Here is an 18,897-nt window from a genome sequence, read left to right on the forward strand (position 1 = left end):
CCTTTTATTTTTACTGTAGGGTTCCCACCCATTTTCACTGACAAAATGTCAAAAACTTTCCATAACTTTTCAAAGATTTTTCAGCCTGTAAGTACGAAATTGCTTACTTTTGGGGCTAATTACAACATGTGACTTAAACAACGACAATGCTTTCTGTTTTCTCCCCCACTATTCCATTTTTTTCCCAGCAGGATGTGAGACACACACGCATAGGAATATTCACTGTGTCTGCCCTCATTATCTATTAGTCGAAGAGTAAATGCTACATAACATGTTTGAACAACTTTACATTTTATTGCCAAAGACTCAAAACAACATATGTAGTTTGGATGACAAAAAAAATGCAAAAACAAATATTTATTCATTCGTGTGTGTGTGTGTGTGTGTTTGTGAGAGTGAGTGAGTGAGAGAGAGAGAGAGAGAGAGAGAGAGACTGAGAGGGAGAGGAAGAGGGAGATAGAAGTGTGGTGCTACACAGCAGAAAGACTGTTCACAGGTGGAATTTTCTACGACTGGTGTCCATCTCATGACGCTATAGAAGAGACAGAAAGATGGGTCATTAGTACGTTTTCAGGTTAGTACTATAATTACCTTTTAATTCAGGTAACTTATAATAGAATTGAATCATTTCATTTAATAAACTAGTAGTAGCAGATAGCAGACTAATAATAACTGAAGACTCACCTTGTGAACCCATTCATATTCCCCAAATTTGGAGTCAAAGGTCCCCTTTTGAAGAGAGCGAAGTTTTAGGGTGAAGCGTGGTCCAAGTTCTTGAATACCCACCTTCTTCTCATTCTTAAAGATGTACCTGTGTGGATCAATGCAAGAGAAAATCAGTCACACTGATATTCACAACTGATTCTGCTGATCAGATCCTCTTGACAAATAAATGTGAAAGATCATCATGTGGCGTTTTAGAAGCAGGACTTCCATTTGTTTTAACTTGGATGACAAATCCATCCATAAGACTATCAAAACTACATTTCTCAGGGTCCCTTTTGCTCCTCTGTCCTAAACTGGTTCATAGCAACCCTGACCTACAACTGACTCCAAAGATTCCCGCTATGGCTAGTTAAAGAGCCGTCTCTGTCAACAGACCGTAGGTTATAGGGTGGGACTGCAATACCTCTAGTTTGTATTTGGTGTTTGAGTCAAGTCACAGTGGAAAAGTGTTTTATACTTGAACTATCTCCATCCTTAGCACCTCCTCCTATTTAACCAGCTGCAGGTAGCATCACCGGAGGCCCATTTGTTGTTCAAGGTACAGTGATTATAACTCTTTTCTCAAGAATTCTCAAATGGTCTGCACAGAATGTGTTCTTAGGGTAACCAGGAAAGGCCTGATGTTTTTTTTAATCCGTGGTCAGTTAATCCTTAATTTAGACACAAGAGGGCGCACATGCTGTGATCCTTACTGAGTGTGAGTGACTGGTAGCCAGGCTAATATAACACCATACCGCTTCTCATATCTCAATTTAGCTATCAGCGCAGCCATTGGTTGTGTTGAACAGCACTGTTAAACTGTACTTCTCTGTCTGTCAAGTAAAGCCCACCCCAGGTTAGATAAGTGTTTATGATTGGATCTTGGGTTTTTGGTGATTCGGAAATTGGCTTAAATGGGAAGATCTCCAGACGGACCTCCTCTACTCAAATTTGGTTGGTCTTGATTCACCCAGGTTAAGTGAATGGGGCCTAGCCTTTAAAAGGACTGATTCAATTGGTTTCTCCTTGGTAGTAGTAGTACACTGACCTGACGTGAACATTTTGGTCTCCAAAGTATATTTGTTTTGCTATTGCAAACACGACTAAGCCAGAGCATGACAACTCACAAGCCGTCAACACGCACAAGTCCTTCCTCCACACAGAAACAAAATGTTGGTGCTTTGGCAAACAGTCCAAAAAAGTGTCCAAAGGAGTATGTTAGAATATCAAGTCAAACACAGGGTTCTAGATTATACATGTTGTTACTGACATTACTGACGATCCACTGGTATGAATTACGATCCCGCTGGTAAAATTAGACCAAAAATAGACACAAAATACCTGAAAAGGCACGGAGTCAAGTCCAACACACAGTGTGTAAGCGCTTTCATCCATGACACTTACCGGTGGAACCGGAAGAAGATGAAATCTCGTTGGTTGTGAAAGGTGGCCACCTGACGTCCGACAAAGTGCGGGTCGTGGGGGTAGAGCGCAGCAAACAGGCGGCCGATGCTGTGGCCAAGGCGCGTGGTGAAGTTGTTCAGGATGACCTCGGGGGAGTGTTCCGTGGGCTCCTTCCCTCGCCTCTGAGGGGAAAACAAACATCATGCTTTTTAACAACACATCCATTAGGCAAGGCAAGTTTATTTATATAGTGCATCATGCTTTTTAACAACACATCCATTAGGCAAGGCAAGTTTATTTATACAGTGCATCATGCTTTTTAACAACACGTCCATTAGGCAAGGCAAGTTTATTTATATAGTGCATTTCATGCACAGGGGTCAATGTGCTATAACAGGGATGTCAAAGTCAAATACATTAGAGGGACAAAAAACAAATTTGCTACAAGCCGAGGGCCGGACTGGTTCAATGTTTATTAAAACATATTAAAATGACTGCACGTAACCTATTGAACCAAGACGTGTACTGTATTTTATTTAATGATTAAATGAATAATGACTGTGACTAAAGTGCGGGCAAAGTTTGCACAGAAATGTACGATTTTTCCCATCCTCACCGACCTTGTCATAAAACTTGTTTAAATGATCATACGATGCCTCCTTGCTGCTTTGTCGTCTACATCAGCCTTTCTCAAACTTCTTTAAACCTGAGGCCCAGTCAAGGCATACTTTGGGGTCATAGGGCCCACCTACATGAACCCACCCCCTTCTCCAACCCCCCATCAAATTATCATAATGATATCACAATTATTATAACTATATATATTACTATATTGCTATACATGCACTTCAAAACAGTCAATGTTTAAAGTGCTAAGATTGTTCACAAAAGTTTGTGAAAACATGCACATCAGAGTACTGCTTTACTAATGTAAAATATAATTAGGCCTACAATAGTTTCATTGTTTTTGCATTGTTGCATGATGCTTGCAAGAGAAATACTTCTCAAAACAACAGCAGTTATATGGGTGCCGTTGTTTTGGGATGTTTCCCTCATGCAAGCATCATACACTGATAGAATATTTATATGCTAATTACATTTCATTTGAATGCCTGAATGTAAGGATTCAGGAAACACAATACCAGCTTTTGTGAATGGTAAATGGCGGATCAGATCATGCGTAAATCAGTGATCTGGAGATCTTTAACTAAGACTAATTAATAGCTTTTGGCTGACTTTAATACTTAATGCCAAACAGTATTTTATATAGTCTGTGCTCTGTTTTTTTTAGGGAAGTTGCATAAATCCACGTCGTTCTATTAAATGCCGTTTCATAATTAAATAGCCTTCCAATAGGTTGAAGCTTAGCTTTGCTACCAACGTGCACACGCATGCATTGAATAAACGCCCATACCACGACTTAATTCTATGCCTCTATGTTTGATGACACCAAACAAGTATTTCCTACTAATTGCAGAAATGTTTGTTTTCTTTTTCTGTCCGCGGCTCCTTGATCAATTGCGCAGCAAATTATCAGACGATGGCCCGGGAATAATTTCACTCTGCAGACCATTGTCCACATTGCGGACCGCGGCCCATAGTTTGACAAATGGTGACCTGCATGCTGCCATATTAAGGCCTTTTTACGGTGTGTTTTAGCCGGGTTTTCGCGAGGAAGGCTCTGTAGAAATCTGACACCCTATTCAACGAAGTTAAACTGAAAGAGCGTGCCGTTCACAGACACCAGAATGAACGAGTTCACAGTAACGTTCATCAGGCAGTAGTAGGCTAATACAGTACGTTCAGTTCACGTTCGCTCAAAATATGAACGAGTTCATATGATGGTGCATGAACTTTCGTTCAATGAACGTGTTCAGGCACAACACTGGGGAGGGGGGTAGCTGAAAGTTGACATCTGCCCTGACTGAATACTGATGAATAATGAAGCCGAGGCCCACTTGCGGCGCCGCAGTGAGTTCGTGGGCTACCGTTGCATGGTGGGAAATGGAGTATTGGTGCGTGCAAAACAGCAGCCGGCGGCTGTGGCCTGCGGGCCGGTTATAATACTAATCAAATATCATCCCGGGGGCCGTAGATAATTCATTCGCGGGCCGGATCCAGATCCAGATCATGTGACAGAAGCACTGGGCATAACTTGATTGCGCGGAAGAGCAGTCCCCTCATCAATAGGCAAATAGTTTGAGAAACATTGGTCTAAAGGATTAAGGACACTAATAGGCTACCGTTTTAATGGTCTGATATTTCCTTAGAGCAAGAAAAAAAAATCTGAAATTATCTGCCTGGAATTCTTAATAATTTCAAATCAGTAATTTCACACCATTATACGTACTCAATTCTAAAATCTTAAAAACAGCACTGGCTTACTCCTGCATTCCGGAACAGTGTCTGCAAACTTTGAAGGACCAGTATGTAGGAAATAATGGAAAAAAACTGTAACCATTCAAAAAATGATCACCATATGTCGTCAGAGAGTAAGGAAACACGATTAATTGAAGTAATGGCTTATTTGACAACATAACTACACCCCGTAAAACCTGTGAAAAAAATGAGTTACGGGGCGGAATCTCTTGGAATTTTCATTCTAGAATAGAGTATTAATAATGGGCTGGCGTGTTCTCCTATTTGGGTTGCCAGCAAAGGCCAACTGTCAACAGCTGTCAGTTGTAGTCATGAACGAGTAGGCCTAGCCTACGAGAGGCAGGCAAATTTCCCAAATTAAACAAGAAACCAATTAAGTGGACATCGGAGGAGCTTCCTGAGATGGTGACGTCTTCGTCAAACGAGTAAATTTGTCCATTCTGTCAACAGAGTGTGCAACAAGAATCTCAAAATTCACTCTGATTCTGTGAACTGTAGTGCTGTCAAACGATTAAAAATTTTAATCGCGATTAATCGCTGAATTCCTAGAGTTAATCACGATTAATCACATATTTTATCATATGGTTAAAATTCTATTTTTTTGCATTTCTGAACTTTCCAGGAGTCCATATTAACAATAAAGCAATTATTGTTTATCTTGATTGAGATTCAAATGAAAGCAAAGCAAGTTACTTTATTAACTGAATTTTAAGACATAGGTCTATTTGATTATTACAAATTTCAAAAGATGTGCAGCAGACCTGAAGCAACACAATATTCTTCAGAAATTTAGCTGATATAAATGCTACCGCAGAAGTGCGTGCACAAAATGTAGGCCTACACACATTATAAAGGGCATAACAAACAGAAAATATTATATTCTGTATCTTTGAGTTCAGTTGAAAATAAGGAAGTTTTCAACATGAGTGCATTGCCATTTTATAGGCCTACAGTCTATGGTGCACGGTCACTTGCCACACACATCAGCGCCGAAGTTTTTAACAGGCAAACACTGGATGAACAATGGATTTTATGGAGCAGCGTCGACCAAATATAACTGAATCGTGATTTACACGGCGCCAAAGTGCGATGCTGGTGTGCGGAGTTGTATTGAAAAGAATGGAATCTAATGCAAATGAATGTCGAAAGCAGAGTGCAACGCAAATAGTAGCAGCCAAAGAGGAATGTCGATAACAGAACAAGTGACGGTAAAAGAATCTTTGGCGGCACAAATTTAATGCGTCAGCCTAGGCTACTACTCTTTGGCCGGCTCGTAAGCCCAAACAAGTGTGTGCAGCATGCCTTTACGTAGCCTACTAACGGCGCATCATCATAAAGATACATTTAATCTGCATCACGCCCCATTTTAGAGGAAAACAAGTTAACATGTAAAGTTAAGCTTGCTGAACTTAGTTATAGTCAGCCACGGGCAGTTTGACTGCCTATCGATACATTCGTGACTAGGGTTGGGCACCGAAACACGGTTCTAATATGGCACCGGTGCCGACGCAAACGGTAGTAACTGCATCGAATAACAACGTGGATTTCGGTGCCTCATTTCGGTGCTTAAATAGCGTTTTTTTTTATTTTTTTTTTATACGAGGTATCACTGCATGTCATGCGCCATCTCTAATGTCTTGCTCTGATAGCAACACATTCAGATACAGTTAGCTAACATAAACACTGGATGTATAAACCAGAGGGGTGCACCACACACAAGTAGACAGTGTTTGACAGCTTGCGTGAGCCCAGGTAGCTTACTTTAAAGCGATATTGCGAGCTCCTGTCAAAATCTAGCAGTGGGCCTAACTACAAGCAAAAGGCTATGAAACAACATCAACAGTAGCCTATATGTTACACAATATCCTTGCTAATGTGCTAACTGGCATTTATTTGAAATGTTATCAGCAAAGTTGTAAGGTGAAAACTTTATTTCACGGTGTGTTATAAACAACATGATGGCATGATATTAATCTTTCATGTGCATGAGGCCCATATAGCATCACAATGAATATGAAGATCATGTTAAAAGTTAGCTGGCAAAAACATAAATATGAAGGTTACATACCTGATGTCATTGAGCTGTCAAAGAGGCTACGAAACCATCTCCAGTAGCCTACGTTATCGCTAATTAAACTCAGCTGACTGGTTTTAGCGCATAGTTGCTGTTAAAATGCCTACTAGGCTAGCGCTGGGAATCTAAACACTTCAACACCGACATGTAGCCTAACATGTTAAAAACTATTGCGTGTTATGGGTTAAGACATGACATTTCTTGAAGCATTTGGGAACACACTGAATTAACTGGAAAGTAGAGTCCCTGTTAGATTATCTTGCTTGCAAATGCCGTTGTCCATGACCTGGCAGTTCTATGGCAAGCGGTTTTAACATACCTTATGGCAAACCGCCTACACTGGGTAAACTTGAAAGCAGAGCTTACCATTGTGTGTGCATGCGTGGCAAGCTGTTTTAACATTTAAATGTATTATTCGTAGGAGCAATGAGATATTGATAGTAAATATAACAGTTCAATTTCATGTTCAAATTTGTCTTATCAATAAAAAAAGCAATTCATGCTTTAGACTATTTTAATTTAAAACATTTTAAAAACAAAGTACCGGTTCAGGCACCGTTTCGGCACCGGCACCGTTTTAAAAGTATCGATTTAGCACCGGTATCGGATAAAACCCAAACGATACCCAACCCTATTCGTGACACTCCTGTAAACTAGAAAGAACAAACCATAGGAACATGGACACATTAATCCCATAAACACACAGATAACTCTTACACCAACCTTATTTTGTGCCTTTTATTCACGTTTGTTTCAGGATTTAGTAAGTATAAGCCCTTTTCGCTCCCCACTTGGATGCAGCATAGGTTTCAATTATATCAGTCATCTTTTCCCTAAAAGGGGGCGTGCATCACATGCGTTGTATGTGTACGTGCATCACATACAACGTTCCATTCCATTCGTCAGTGCGTATTGTTTAGTTTCCGGTCTAGCTAAATCCAGTGTAGTGTTGTAGTTGTTCTAACGTTACTAGTTGTTGCAACAGCATGTGAAAAAACTACAAAGTTTGTTTAACCAAAAGAACGTTAATCTCGCGTTAAAAAAATTGACGCCGTTAAAATAGGTTTACGTTAACGCCGTTAATAACGCGTTTAACTGACAGCACTAGTGAACTGCATATGTAAATAAATGGCCTGTGACTGTAAACACCTGTCTTTGCCTGAGGCAACCCACATTAAATGATTAAGCACAACCTCCAGAAAGAAAACTCTGCAGAAAGAAAACTCAACAGAATATCTGACTTACTTTCATTTCCTTGCGTAGCCTGACGTTGCTGATTTTGAAGTGAGCAGTTGGGCCATCAGGAAGATGACAGAGAACCATACCATCTTTTGAAAGGGAGGGTTAAGGGGAGCAGCAAACTGTGCAACAAGGTATTAAATCGGCTCCTTATTTAGAGTGATTTATTATGACTGATACTGAAAGACCATAAAGCACTGATACACTCAATGGAGAAAAAGTACCAAGTATTGTAATACACAATACAAATGAATAAAATATGTGGTGGATAATTAATTAATTGCTGCATGAAAAAATGCTGGTTATATTATATAAGGTCTATGTCCCATGGGATTCTTTAATGTAAATTACTCATTCAACTAGCTTAGAGTAAAACCATGTGAGTAAAACCAGAGATGCAAGGATACTGGGCACTTTTCTGTCCTCGTTGATAACCAAGAGATATGTGAAGCCCCTGGATACGCACTGTGGAATAATCCTCTTTAGAGCGAGGCCTCTTCTGTAGTACACGTGAGCGTCTGGTATGACTGTCGCTAGCTGATCACAAAACTTAATAGTTCTCTGAAAAAAAAACAACAACATAGTAATTACTCAACAAGCATTGACGGGATTAAGTTAGAACACCTGTGCACAGAAATGCAATCAAACTGTAAGAAACCACATGGAGTAGTATTAAGTGTGATGTCTTTCTCTTGTTGATGGGAATTTATCATTGAAACAAAATCATGAAGACAATCATGAATGTTTCACTATGCAAATGATGAAACCCATGTGGTTTGGCTAGGCAACATCTAACATAATAACACAAAACTTGGACATTTTATAAAAATAATATATAAAAAAAAAAAACATTCCAGAATAATTAATGTCAATTGCCACAGTGAATGAGAAAAACTTACGGTCTTGGGTCTGTCTGATGTGGTGATTAAAACCTTGGGGTTTGTGAGACGGTTAAAGTAAGCAGAGAACTCATCTGTTCCCTCATCAAATGCAACCTGAACAAAACAAACACACAAATGCACATTCCATTAACATATTGGTCACTGTTTTTCCGGCTCCAATGTTTGTGATGTTCAACAAACAATATATTACCTCTTCATCCTGGGGATCAACTGTTGTTTCATCGTATATTCTTTGATTTTCAATAGTTTTTGGAACCTCTTTTGGTGGTGCCTGCACATTGAAAAAGAGACAAACCATGTAAAGGTTAGAACCATATGAATAATGGATGCAGACAGCCTGCATCACCTTGACAGGAAATCAACTACTGTACATTGCTGAAAATAATGCATTTCTACAGTGTAGAGCTATGAATGTCAAACCATTTTTTTTAACCTTTTACATGAAACCATATACAATCCATCAATAATGACAACCTACTGTGACAAGTGATTACAGGTCATTTCAGACCTGTTTACGTTAGTGTCAGCATTTCACTTACCTTGTCACCAAGGGCTTCCCTCTCCTTCTTTCTCTTCTTCCGTATCTCTAATCTTTGCTATAAGACAAAAACAGTTTGACAGTTACACGTGTAATAAGCCACACGTTTCTATCCATGAATGTTTTTTTAAAAAGACGACTGTCACGACAAATTCACAAAAAGCCAAGGCCCGCCACTACACTACACAGAGCAAAATTAACATCACTGGTCTGGTTCCTTCTACCCAGCAAACAGCAATCTCAAACGAAGACATCATTACACTGTCATCATAATCTACCTTTCTCTTTTCTTGCTTTAACTTCATGAACATAACATGTCTCCGTTGTTTGTTTTTTATTTCAGACACGCTGAAAGTTGGTGGAAAAGAAGTTCCAGGCTCTGTGTCCACGGAACGTGACTCAATCTCATCCTTTTTCACGACTGGTACTTGAGACTTTTTGACTTTTGTTGATTTCTTCCCCTTATCTTTTTTCTTTTTAACAGTTCTCTGTTCAGATTCCTCTTCAAAATCCATGTTTTCCTCGGGGAGATCTGTTTTGTCCATAGAAGTATTATGGTGCGCTCTCCTTTCACGTGTGTGCATGTAGCTAGTCTGACTACTTCCGTGTGGAAAAGGAAGTGCGCAACAGAGCCATAGAAGGAATGTCGCCGCCTTGCGTTTAGGAGGAGCCACAACTATCTCCATTCCAAGACTATTCAAGCATCATGTTGCAGATAGGGATTGAATAGGTCTCCTTTTAAAAAGCTGTTTTATATTACCGGTATGCTAGTCAATCCTGCATAAACATAACATTACACTGACTTTTCCCAAATGTCTACCCTATTAAATGAGAACAGTGAGAAACCATTCTATGGGTGGAATGTACACTCAGAGTTGCAGTCACTGGAGGCCAGGGGTTCCCAACGTTTTTTGGCAGGTGACCCTATTTTGATGTCACAAAACGTTGGCAACCCCAATCATTCACAACATGTTGTGTGAGAAAGCACATCTCATCTCTGCTGTAACATCCAGTTGAGAGCAGTATTTTCCCCAAAAGTCCTAGCAAGCTAAATTGTTTGTTTGACTAACTCGCCTGGTTGTTTTGCTACTTTGTTTGGAATGTTGATCGAGCATTAACCATGATGATCTCATGTCGGATGTCTAAGTTTTTATATTTACATAGCTAGATTGTAATGAAGGAGCCTATTAGTTACTTGACTTGGATACCATTTCTATTTAATATATTGTAATGACTCGAGCAAGGCTTGATTCAAAACACAAAGCTTTATTGATAGATCAGGAGCAGGGACACAGACATAATCCATAGCACACGCTAGGGAAGTCACTCATACATTACACACACAGGGTTGGACACAGCCACACCGACAAGAAGGGTCACACAAGAGGCAGAACTAAAAAGGGATTCACGCTACACTAAAACATGTACAACAGTAAATAAAGATAAAGTCACATACAATAACCCCCTAAAGTTCTCCCGACACCCCAGCTCCAAAGCATTGTGGGAAACACTAGTACACTTGTACACCAACGCTACAGTATATATCTTATGTAATGCACTGGTCAATTGTACGATACCTACCTAACATCTCAGCTGACCCCATTTGAATTTCAGGCGACTCCACATGGGGTCCCGACCCCAAAGTTGGGAAATGATGGGCTAGACAGAACCACAGGCATCAGACAGCCCAATGTCCAGTTGGAAGGCTTTGATGTTTGCCCTTCATAATGCTCTTGATCCAGAAACAGACTCCTGTGAGCCCTAGTGCTTATAGCTTCCCCAGACACAAGATGGAATACTCAGGGGTTACATTTGGGCCAGTTTGGGTCTGGCTGATTTGTGAGGTATAGGCTACCTCTAAATTATTTTTTGTTATATACAGTATAGGCCAATTGATATAGTTGAAAAGATTATCCAGGTTTTTCAATGCAATGCAAGACTTGGAACTTCCATTATTTTGAACACATATCTATGTCCAGCTACAGGGTTAACTGGAAATCCAGAGTTCTCGCGAGAGCACAATGGAATTGTCTCTGCAAGACACTCTGGCAATGAGCAATAGACCTCACCAGAATAAGTCCCACCTCCTAACTTCCGTATCCATCCAACCTTCGGTCGTCAAATGTCTATGGGAAATAACATGGCGTTTTGAAAGATCGTACCTGTCAAACTCTGTAGGTGACAAAGTAGAAAAAGCTGGTGGGCAGATTGGCCTACACACTTCTGCCATCTAGTTTCCACTGGATTTTTTGATTGTCGGTGCCGTTTAAGTAGTATACTATAGACCAGGGGTATTCAATTAATCTTCAGCGAAAATTTCCTCAAGCAAAGGTCCGGAGCATCATAATGTTTAGGCTATATATATGTATGTATGTATAATATATATATATATATATATATATATAATATTAGGATAGATGGATGGAGCCTAGTTATTGATAGATAGATAGATAGATAGATAGATAGATACTTTATTGATCCCCAAGGGGAAATTCAAGAAGATTGTAGGCATAGGCCTAATGTTTAATGTGAAATAAAATAAGTAGCCTAAAAGGCAACATTTGAAATGAGGAGAAATAAGGCAAGATAAGAGTGATTGGGGAGAAAAACTGAGTAGCCTTGGCTATTTTTAAGATCTTAACATGAACTTAAAATAAAATTTGAGCTGAGACAAGGCTGGTTCCTTGAACCCATTAATCAGCAAGTTTAATTTTTTTTAATTTTTTTTTTATGTTGACCCGAAATCCTGGAAACCCAGGAACATCACGTTGTTGGGCAGTGAATGCATGTCGGCTTAACTAGATTGTGGTGGATCAATCATATTGCCTTCTTAAATCGTAAAATATTCTGTGGTCTCAGTTCACTGTTGAATGGGCCTAGCCTACCCTATGCTTGCTCAATATGCTTTGTCTAGTAGAGGTGCTTCAAATTGGCGCTTTTAAAAATCGCCTGTCTCAGAATAGAAGAGATCCAGGTCAATTCTGCGCAAAACTGTCACATCCATATTTAGCCTAGTTGGCGTTACGGACGTGACAGTTTTGCGTGGTATTGCCCCCGTATCGTTATATAAAGCTCTGTTCTCGCTGTCTAGCTTCCTCCTCTTTGAGCAATCGATGATTTGAAAATAACTTACTTATCGTTAACTTAGATATCCATCTGATTGTTTCTCGTCCCGTCTCCTCTCCTCGCTCGTTTCAGGCTATCAGTCTCTTCCCCATAGTAGGCTACTTTACTCACTGACTCGACTTTATCAGAATTCACAGATTTCACTGGCTGAGTAGCAGCAAGCGAAATGATGGTTCTTGAAGCTCCTGAAGTAAATGCTGTTATCCTAACCAACGAAACATTTAGCGCAGCTTTGAAATCTTACGTGAAAATCTAAATTAGGTTATTATGGTCTGGGTCCGTATAGGATCACGTCATGGTCCGGACTCGGACCGCGGTCCGCCATTTGGTGATCCCTGCTATAGACTATACTACTTAAACGGCACCGACAATCAAAAAATCCAGTGGAAACTAGATGGCAGAAGTGTGTAGGCCAATCTGCCCACCATTTTTTTCTACTTCGCTACCTACAGATGTTTTACCGGTATGATATTTCGAAACGCCATGTTATTTCCCATAGACAATTGACGCCCGGAAGTTGGATAGATACGGAAGTTACGGAGGCGGGACTTATTCAGGAGAGGTCAATGATGCATGATACTTTTGCCCCTTGCATCCCGGGGAACCAATCAAATCGGCGTATCTGATATATGCGTGTCACGGGGGTGACTACATTCCAATGGGGGGCGGAACTAATCTGTGTTCGTTTTTCTCCGTAGGGAACGGTTTTAGCGAAACCATCCGGGATTAAGATGGCGGCGCACTGTCCCAAAATGTAAACATAGTAGCACAGGCTGATGTTTAGCTATTTGTGCTGTGTTAATTTAATTATTGTTCCAATGCAGCTCAGCTGGATGGCGGGAGGAATTCGTTTCAATGATTGGTGTGCTTTTAGAGGGGGAGCACTATGCTGCAGGTATTCAACAAACAACAGGACCGGGAGACCGGAGACGACGCGGGCTGGTCTACGGTGAAGACAAGCGACTGGAGACCGGAGGAAAAGACGATTACCGAGACGGGCATTCAGTGGAGGAAACTGGGAACCCTGGAAGACGGAGAATCAAGAGGGCAGCTACAGCTAAGTACCCATGGAGATGTGCTGCTAGTGTATCGTTGCTATCGGCTAGCCTTCGGTGCTGCCCGGGTGATCATAGACTACTGGGATTGCTTGTATTTGTGCATCGTTCCCCTGTATACTCATGTTGCTGTGCCCACTAAGAAATGTGCATGCGAGTTTGAGATTTCACGGATTGCAGTGCTGCGAGTGTGAGTTTTCAGGGATTGCAGTGTTGTGTATTTTGCACTGAATACAGCCTCCAGTAGCCTGTCCCCGAAGGTGGCCCCGCTGAGCACTCGGACGAGACACTGGCCTTCGCGTGGGTGGAGTTCGGCAGACGGGAGTGAGAAGCGACGGCAGTGACGCTAAGTGGTCCCTTTATCGAGCAGTATTATCAGTGTACCATTCAGATGTGCTGGCTAACCTGTTTGCATGCTAGTTGGGCTGCATCTGTTTTTGAAACTATTGTCCTGACCTTGCTGTGACGTGCTGTGCCTTGAAGTGTTTGTCAGAGCAACCTCTGTTAATCTCACGAGTGTGACCGGCTGTGGTTTTCTTCTTGACCTTGTTGCAGCCCCAGCCGCTACCCACACTTGGGCCGAACCCCTGGGCATTAAGCCCTGTGCCCCAGCCACTGATAACTAGCTTGCTCACCCCCACCAGACGAGCCATACCCACTGCCCCAACGCTGTCCAGCCACTGACGAGGCCCCTGCTAGACGAGCCGTGCCCGCCGCGCCCTCCCTTGGGTCACAACTGGCGTAGTCGGCAGGATTTCTGCACTGGGTTTGAACACTTCCACCCCTCAACATGTCCGATCCGGCCCCAGAACCCCGCCCCCAAGTTTTGCTCGTTTTTGTCGGGGCCCCCTGGGTTCCGAAGTTCCGTGGCCCAAACTCTGATGTCAGTTTGAAAGACTGGACGTCACAGACAAAGTATCTAGCTGATCTACAGGGCCTGACAGAACAACAGAGGTTGCAGTTTCTGCTGGGCTCTTGGAAGGAGAGGCTAAGAGAGAGGTGCTTGCAGCAGCTGAAGCCAAGCGGAACACCTCCCAGGCTGTCCTTGATTATTTTAAGGAGCTCTACGGAGACAAAACTCCTACAGCTGCTCTAAGGGCCCAATTCTTTAACTGTAGGCAGGGCCCCAAACAATCCATTCGCGCTTTTGCCCTGCAACTGCGAGGATTGTTGACATGCCTGAAGAATCGGGGAGACCATGGCCTGGGAGAGGAAGACTCATTGATGCGGGATCAGTTCCTCTTGGGCCTTCGTGATGGCCCCATACGGCAGTGCCTGAAGAGCCAACTCCGCTGCACCGCCACCTTGACCTATGAGGACCTGTGAAAAAGGAGTCCTCTCCTTTTCCCCTACGACAAACATTTGAAAAACTGCCTTGTGCCACACCTGCATGGACTGCAGCCAAACACACTCACCTGCACTCAGTTTATTTTATTGCTGTTTATGTCTTGTGTATGTAGGTGTATGCATGTCTTTATACTGGGAGATTTTAACTGTGATTAATGGTACAGACCACCACCACCCCCGCATTTCCTATAATGGTTTAGCCCAGACCTAATTGGGTAATTGCCTAGCCTATTTAATGGCAGGCTTATTTCACACGGGAGAGATACAATAGACTGGAAACACAGGAGAACCAGGGAGACATGCGGAAGAGCTTGAGGTCCAGAAATCAGGGAAGTCATAGAGTTTGTTTGTTTGTTTAATATTAAGTTAACCTTGCTTGTTGTGAGAAAAGGTTGGAGTGTGAGGTCCAGAGTTATGCAAGGTTGCCTTGTTTGGACAGGAAGCCTAAAAAAGAGTAGGTTCCAGGTGCCTAGTTTAATGGCACGGTACGTGTTCGTTTGTCGACTGAAGAACCCTGTATTTCATGTTTTTGACCCCTATTGTGCTCCTGGATCTGCCTGTTGGTTTATGGACTAAATAAATTATATTTTTGTATGGAACTGCTGTCTCCTGCCTTCCCTCGACACCACCTAATCCAGTGGCGCACCTCCCTAAACGTGGGGTGGTCGCCTCAGTCCCTCACAGGACCTCCGGAAAGAAGCGTTGGAACTGTGTTGGACCAGCAAGAGACCGATGAACAGCCTCCAAGTGTGGCTGCTAGCAGCGCTTGTGCTCCTGCCCCCCCTGCTACATCAGACTGGAAGCGCGAGCTACACACAGAAATCATGAAAGATGTGAAGGAGCAGATGGCAGAACTGTCCAAGACCTTACTGGAGGAGATGCGCAGGAACGTCCCAGTCTCTTGCCCCCGCCCCGAGGGAGGTCTTACTCGGAAGGCACTAAAGAGCGAAGGCCAATCCGACCGAACGGCCCCCGTTTCAGTGGGATGAGGAAGGAAGACCAATCTGCAACCGTTGTGGAGCGGCAGGACACATGAGTCGAAACTGAAGCACGGCGCCCCTCTCAACCGGATTTTTAGCTTTGCCGGCCACTGTGGGTCAAGTGGCTGGGGCCCCTTCGAGCGACCCCCTCACCTGTCACCTGAGACGTCTTGATCGGACAATGTCCAGTTGTCCAAATCCAAGTTGATGGCAAGGAAGTCCAGTGCCTAGTAGATACAAGATCCCAGGTGACCCTCTTTTCAGAAACCTTGTGCAAAGAAATCTTTGACGACCAGCAACTACAATCGACAGAGGCATCCTGGTTGACTCTACGAGGTGCTAAAGGCCTCGACATCCCTTACACCGGCTATGTGGTCGCTAACTTCCACGTTCAAGGGGTCGCTGTACCAGCTAAAGGGATCGTTGTCGTAAAGGATCACTGCCTCGGCAAACATCGAGCACTTTTGGGCATGAATGTCATCTCTGCCTGTTGGGAGGAATTATTTAAGAAGGGCCGTACTTCTCCACTCGCTCTTTTCAGGCTGACCCCGGGATGGGACCACATCCTCGCAGACTGCCGCCGCATCAGTCATGCCCAGGTGCAACAGGAGCGGGAAGACATGGCCCAGGTGGCCTGCCGCTATGCCTTAACCATCCCTGCCAACAGCGAAGCCCTGGTCTGGGCTAGAGTGCCAACACGACCCCATGGGTCAAAGGGGTGGGTCGTAGTAGAGCCCCATCTGGACGGCAAAGTGGTGGAGGTTGCCCGCTCTATTGCCACCAACCACAGAGGCCGAGTGCCAATACGGGTGAGAAACACCAAGCCCTACCCAGTCCACCTACACCATCACCAAAGGCCTGCAAGAGTCACGACTGTAACACCACCACAAGTGATAGAAGGTAACGATGTCTGTTTTACTAGGGTGGGACCTGGGGTGGTTGAAGTGGGCATTACACAGGCCACTCAAGAGGCAGGGACAGTAGTTGGGGACACGCCTGAACATTTACGCTGTGAGTCATTGCAGGGGAAAGGACTGGGAGAGGACCAGAAGCAACAACTCCGACAGCTGCTCACGAGGTGGCAACATGTGTTCTCGACCCACGACGAGGATTATGGGTGCACAGATGCAGTACAACATCGGATCCCCACTGGCGATGCAGCCCCAAGCCGTGAGCGTTACCGTCCTGTACCCCCTACGCTCTACCAGGAGGTTCGTACCCTCCTTAAAGGTATGTTGGAGGGAGGTATTATCAGGGAAAGCAGCAGCCCCTGGGCCGCCCCAATTGTCCTAGTGCAAAAGAAAAACGGCAGCTGGAGGTTTTGTGTTGACTATCGCAGGCTTAACAGTGTAACCAAGAAAGATGCATTCCCCCTACCCCGAATTGAAGACTCTCTCACCACCCTGTCCCAGGCAGCCTGGTACTCCTACCCTAGACCTGGCTAGCGGTGGTATTCGTTTGAGTTTTCACGGATTCCAGTGCTGAGAGTTTGAGTTTTCAGGGATTGCAGTGTTGTGTATTTTGCACTGAATACAGCCTCCAGTAGCCTGTCCCCGAAGGTGGCCCCGCTGAGCACTCGGACGAGACACTGGCCTTCACGTGGGTGGAGTTCGGCAGACGGGAGTGAGAAGCGACGGCAGTGACTCTAAGTGGTCCCTTTATCGAGCAGTATTATCAGTGTACCATTCAGCTGTGCTGGCTAACCTGTTTGAATGCTAGTTGGGCTGCATTTGTTTTTGAAACTATTGTCCTGACCTTGTTGCTGTGCCTTGAAGTGTTTGTCAGAGCAACCTCTGTTAATCTTATGAGTGTGACCGGCTGTGGTGTTCTTCTTGACCTTGTTGCAGCCCCTGGGCGTTAAGCCCTGTGCCCCAGCCACTGATAACTAGCTTGCTCGCCCCCACCAGACGAGCCATACCCACCGCTGCCCAACGCTGTCCAGCCACTGACGAGACCCCTGCTAGACGAGTCGATGACCCCTTGGTTTCAGCACGGATCTTGGATTGCCTCTCAGACATAGCTCTCAGCTACATGGATGAAGGCACACCACCTCCAGCTGAACCTCTCAAAGACTGTACTGCTGGTCCTCCCAGCTAAACCTACCATACACCACGACATCAACATCAAATTTGACTCCCTGTCTGTTTCACCTACCAGGACTGCAAGAAATCTAGGTGTTGTTCTCGACAACCAACTAAACTTCTCAGATCATGTTGCCTCAGTCGCCTGGTCATGCCGTTTCGTACTCTAACATACGGAAAATCAGGACTTACTTGACTCAAGATGCTACCCAACTTCTGGTTCAGGCAATAGTCATCTCACGACTCGACTACTGCAACGCCCTTCTGACAGGTCTCCCAGCCTGCGCAGTGAAACCCCTTCAGATGATCCAGAACGCGGCGGCGCGCCTGGTCTACAACCAACCCAAAAGGGCACATGTTACCCCGCTGCTCATCCAGCTTCACTGGCTACCTATGGCGGCCCGCATCAAATTCAAGGCTCTAACCCTTGCCTACAAAGTAGTCTCCAGTTCTGCTTCCACCTACTTGAATGCCCTCATACAGACATACGCTACCTCCAGACCGCTGCGCTCCTCAGACGAACAACGGCTAGCTCTACCACCGGTACGCTCAGGCCAATCCAAACTTTTCTCATCTGTTGTTCCTCGTTGGTGGAATACACTGCCAGTTCCTACAAGGGCAGGGACATCCCTCTCCATTTTCAAAAAACTCCTGAAGACCCAGCTCTTTAGAGAACATATCCTCTCATAGCACCACTTACAACAAGTCTTGCTGATCCTAGCACTCACCAGCTGTCTTAAACTGACACGTAACTGTTAAAAACAGCACTCACTGATGCACTTATTCTTACTGTACTCTACCATTTTTTAAATTGTCCTAAAATGGTTGAGAATTGCTTTAAAACTTAAACTGTTTACCATGTTGTAAGTCGCTTTGGCTAAAAATGCATCAGCCAAATGTAATGTAATGTAATGTAATGAGTCGTGCCCGCCACTGCCCCAACGCTGTCCAGCCACTGACGAGGCCCCCACCAGATGAGCCAGATCCGCCACTGCCCCAACGCTGTCCAGCCGCTGACGAGGCCCCCACTAGATGAGCCGTAACCCCCAACTGCCCCAACGCTGTCC

At 43.9% G+C, this 18,897-nt stretch overlaps 1 protein-coding gene across 2 annotated transcripts; it reads right to left on the reverse strand.

The window, feature by feature from the left end:
- Positions 1-274: 274 nt before the first annotated feature.
- On the reverse strand, positions 275-15,074 carry rpf1 (ribosome production factor 1 homolog). Of its 2 annotated transcripts, XM_042056619.1 has the most exons (10): positions 15,069-15,074; positions 9,520-9,829; positions 9,243-9,299; positions 8,894-8,974; positions 8,701-8,796; positions 8,209-8,362; positions 7,808-7,890; positions 2,110-2,291; positions 685-811; positions 275-532 (listed from the first exon to the last, which is right to left on the reverse strand). In XM_042056619.1, the coding sequence occupies exons 2-10, from the start codon at positions 9,823-9,825 to the stop codon at positions 491-493; spliced, it is 1,128 nt and encodes a 375-aa protein (XP_041912553.1). In that variant the 5' UTR covers positions 9,826-9,829; positions 15,069-15,074; the 3' UTR covers positions 275-490. The 2 variants fall into 2 exon arrangements, with proteins under 2 accessions (XP_041912553.1, XP_041912552.1); XM_042056618.1 differs by lacking the exon at positions 15,069-15,074 and having other exon boundaries at positions 9,520-9,841.
- Between the last annotated feature and the right edge of the window lie 3,823 nt (positions 15,075-18,897).

Source organism: Alosa sapidissima, chromosome 12, assembly GCF_018492685.1.
Source record: "Alosa sapidissima isolate fAloSap1 chromosome 12, fAloSap1.pri, whole genome shotgun sequence".
In the NCBI taxonomy this organism is placed as follows: Eukaryota; Metazoa; Chordata; class Actinopteri; order Clupeiformes; family Clupeidae; genus Alosa; species Alosa sapidissima.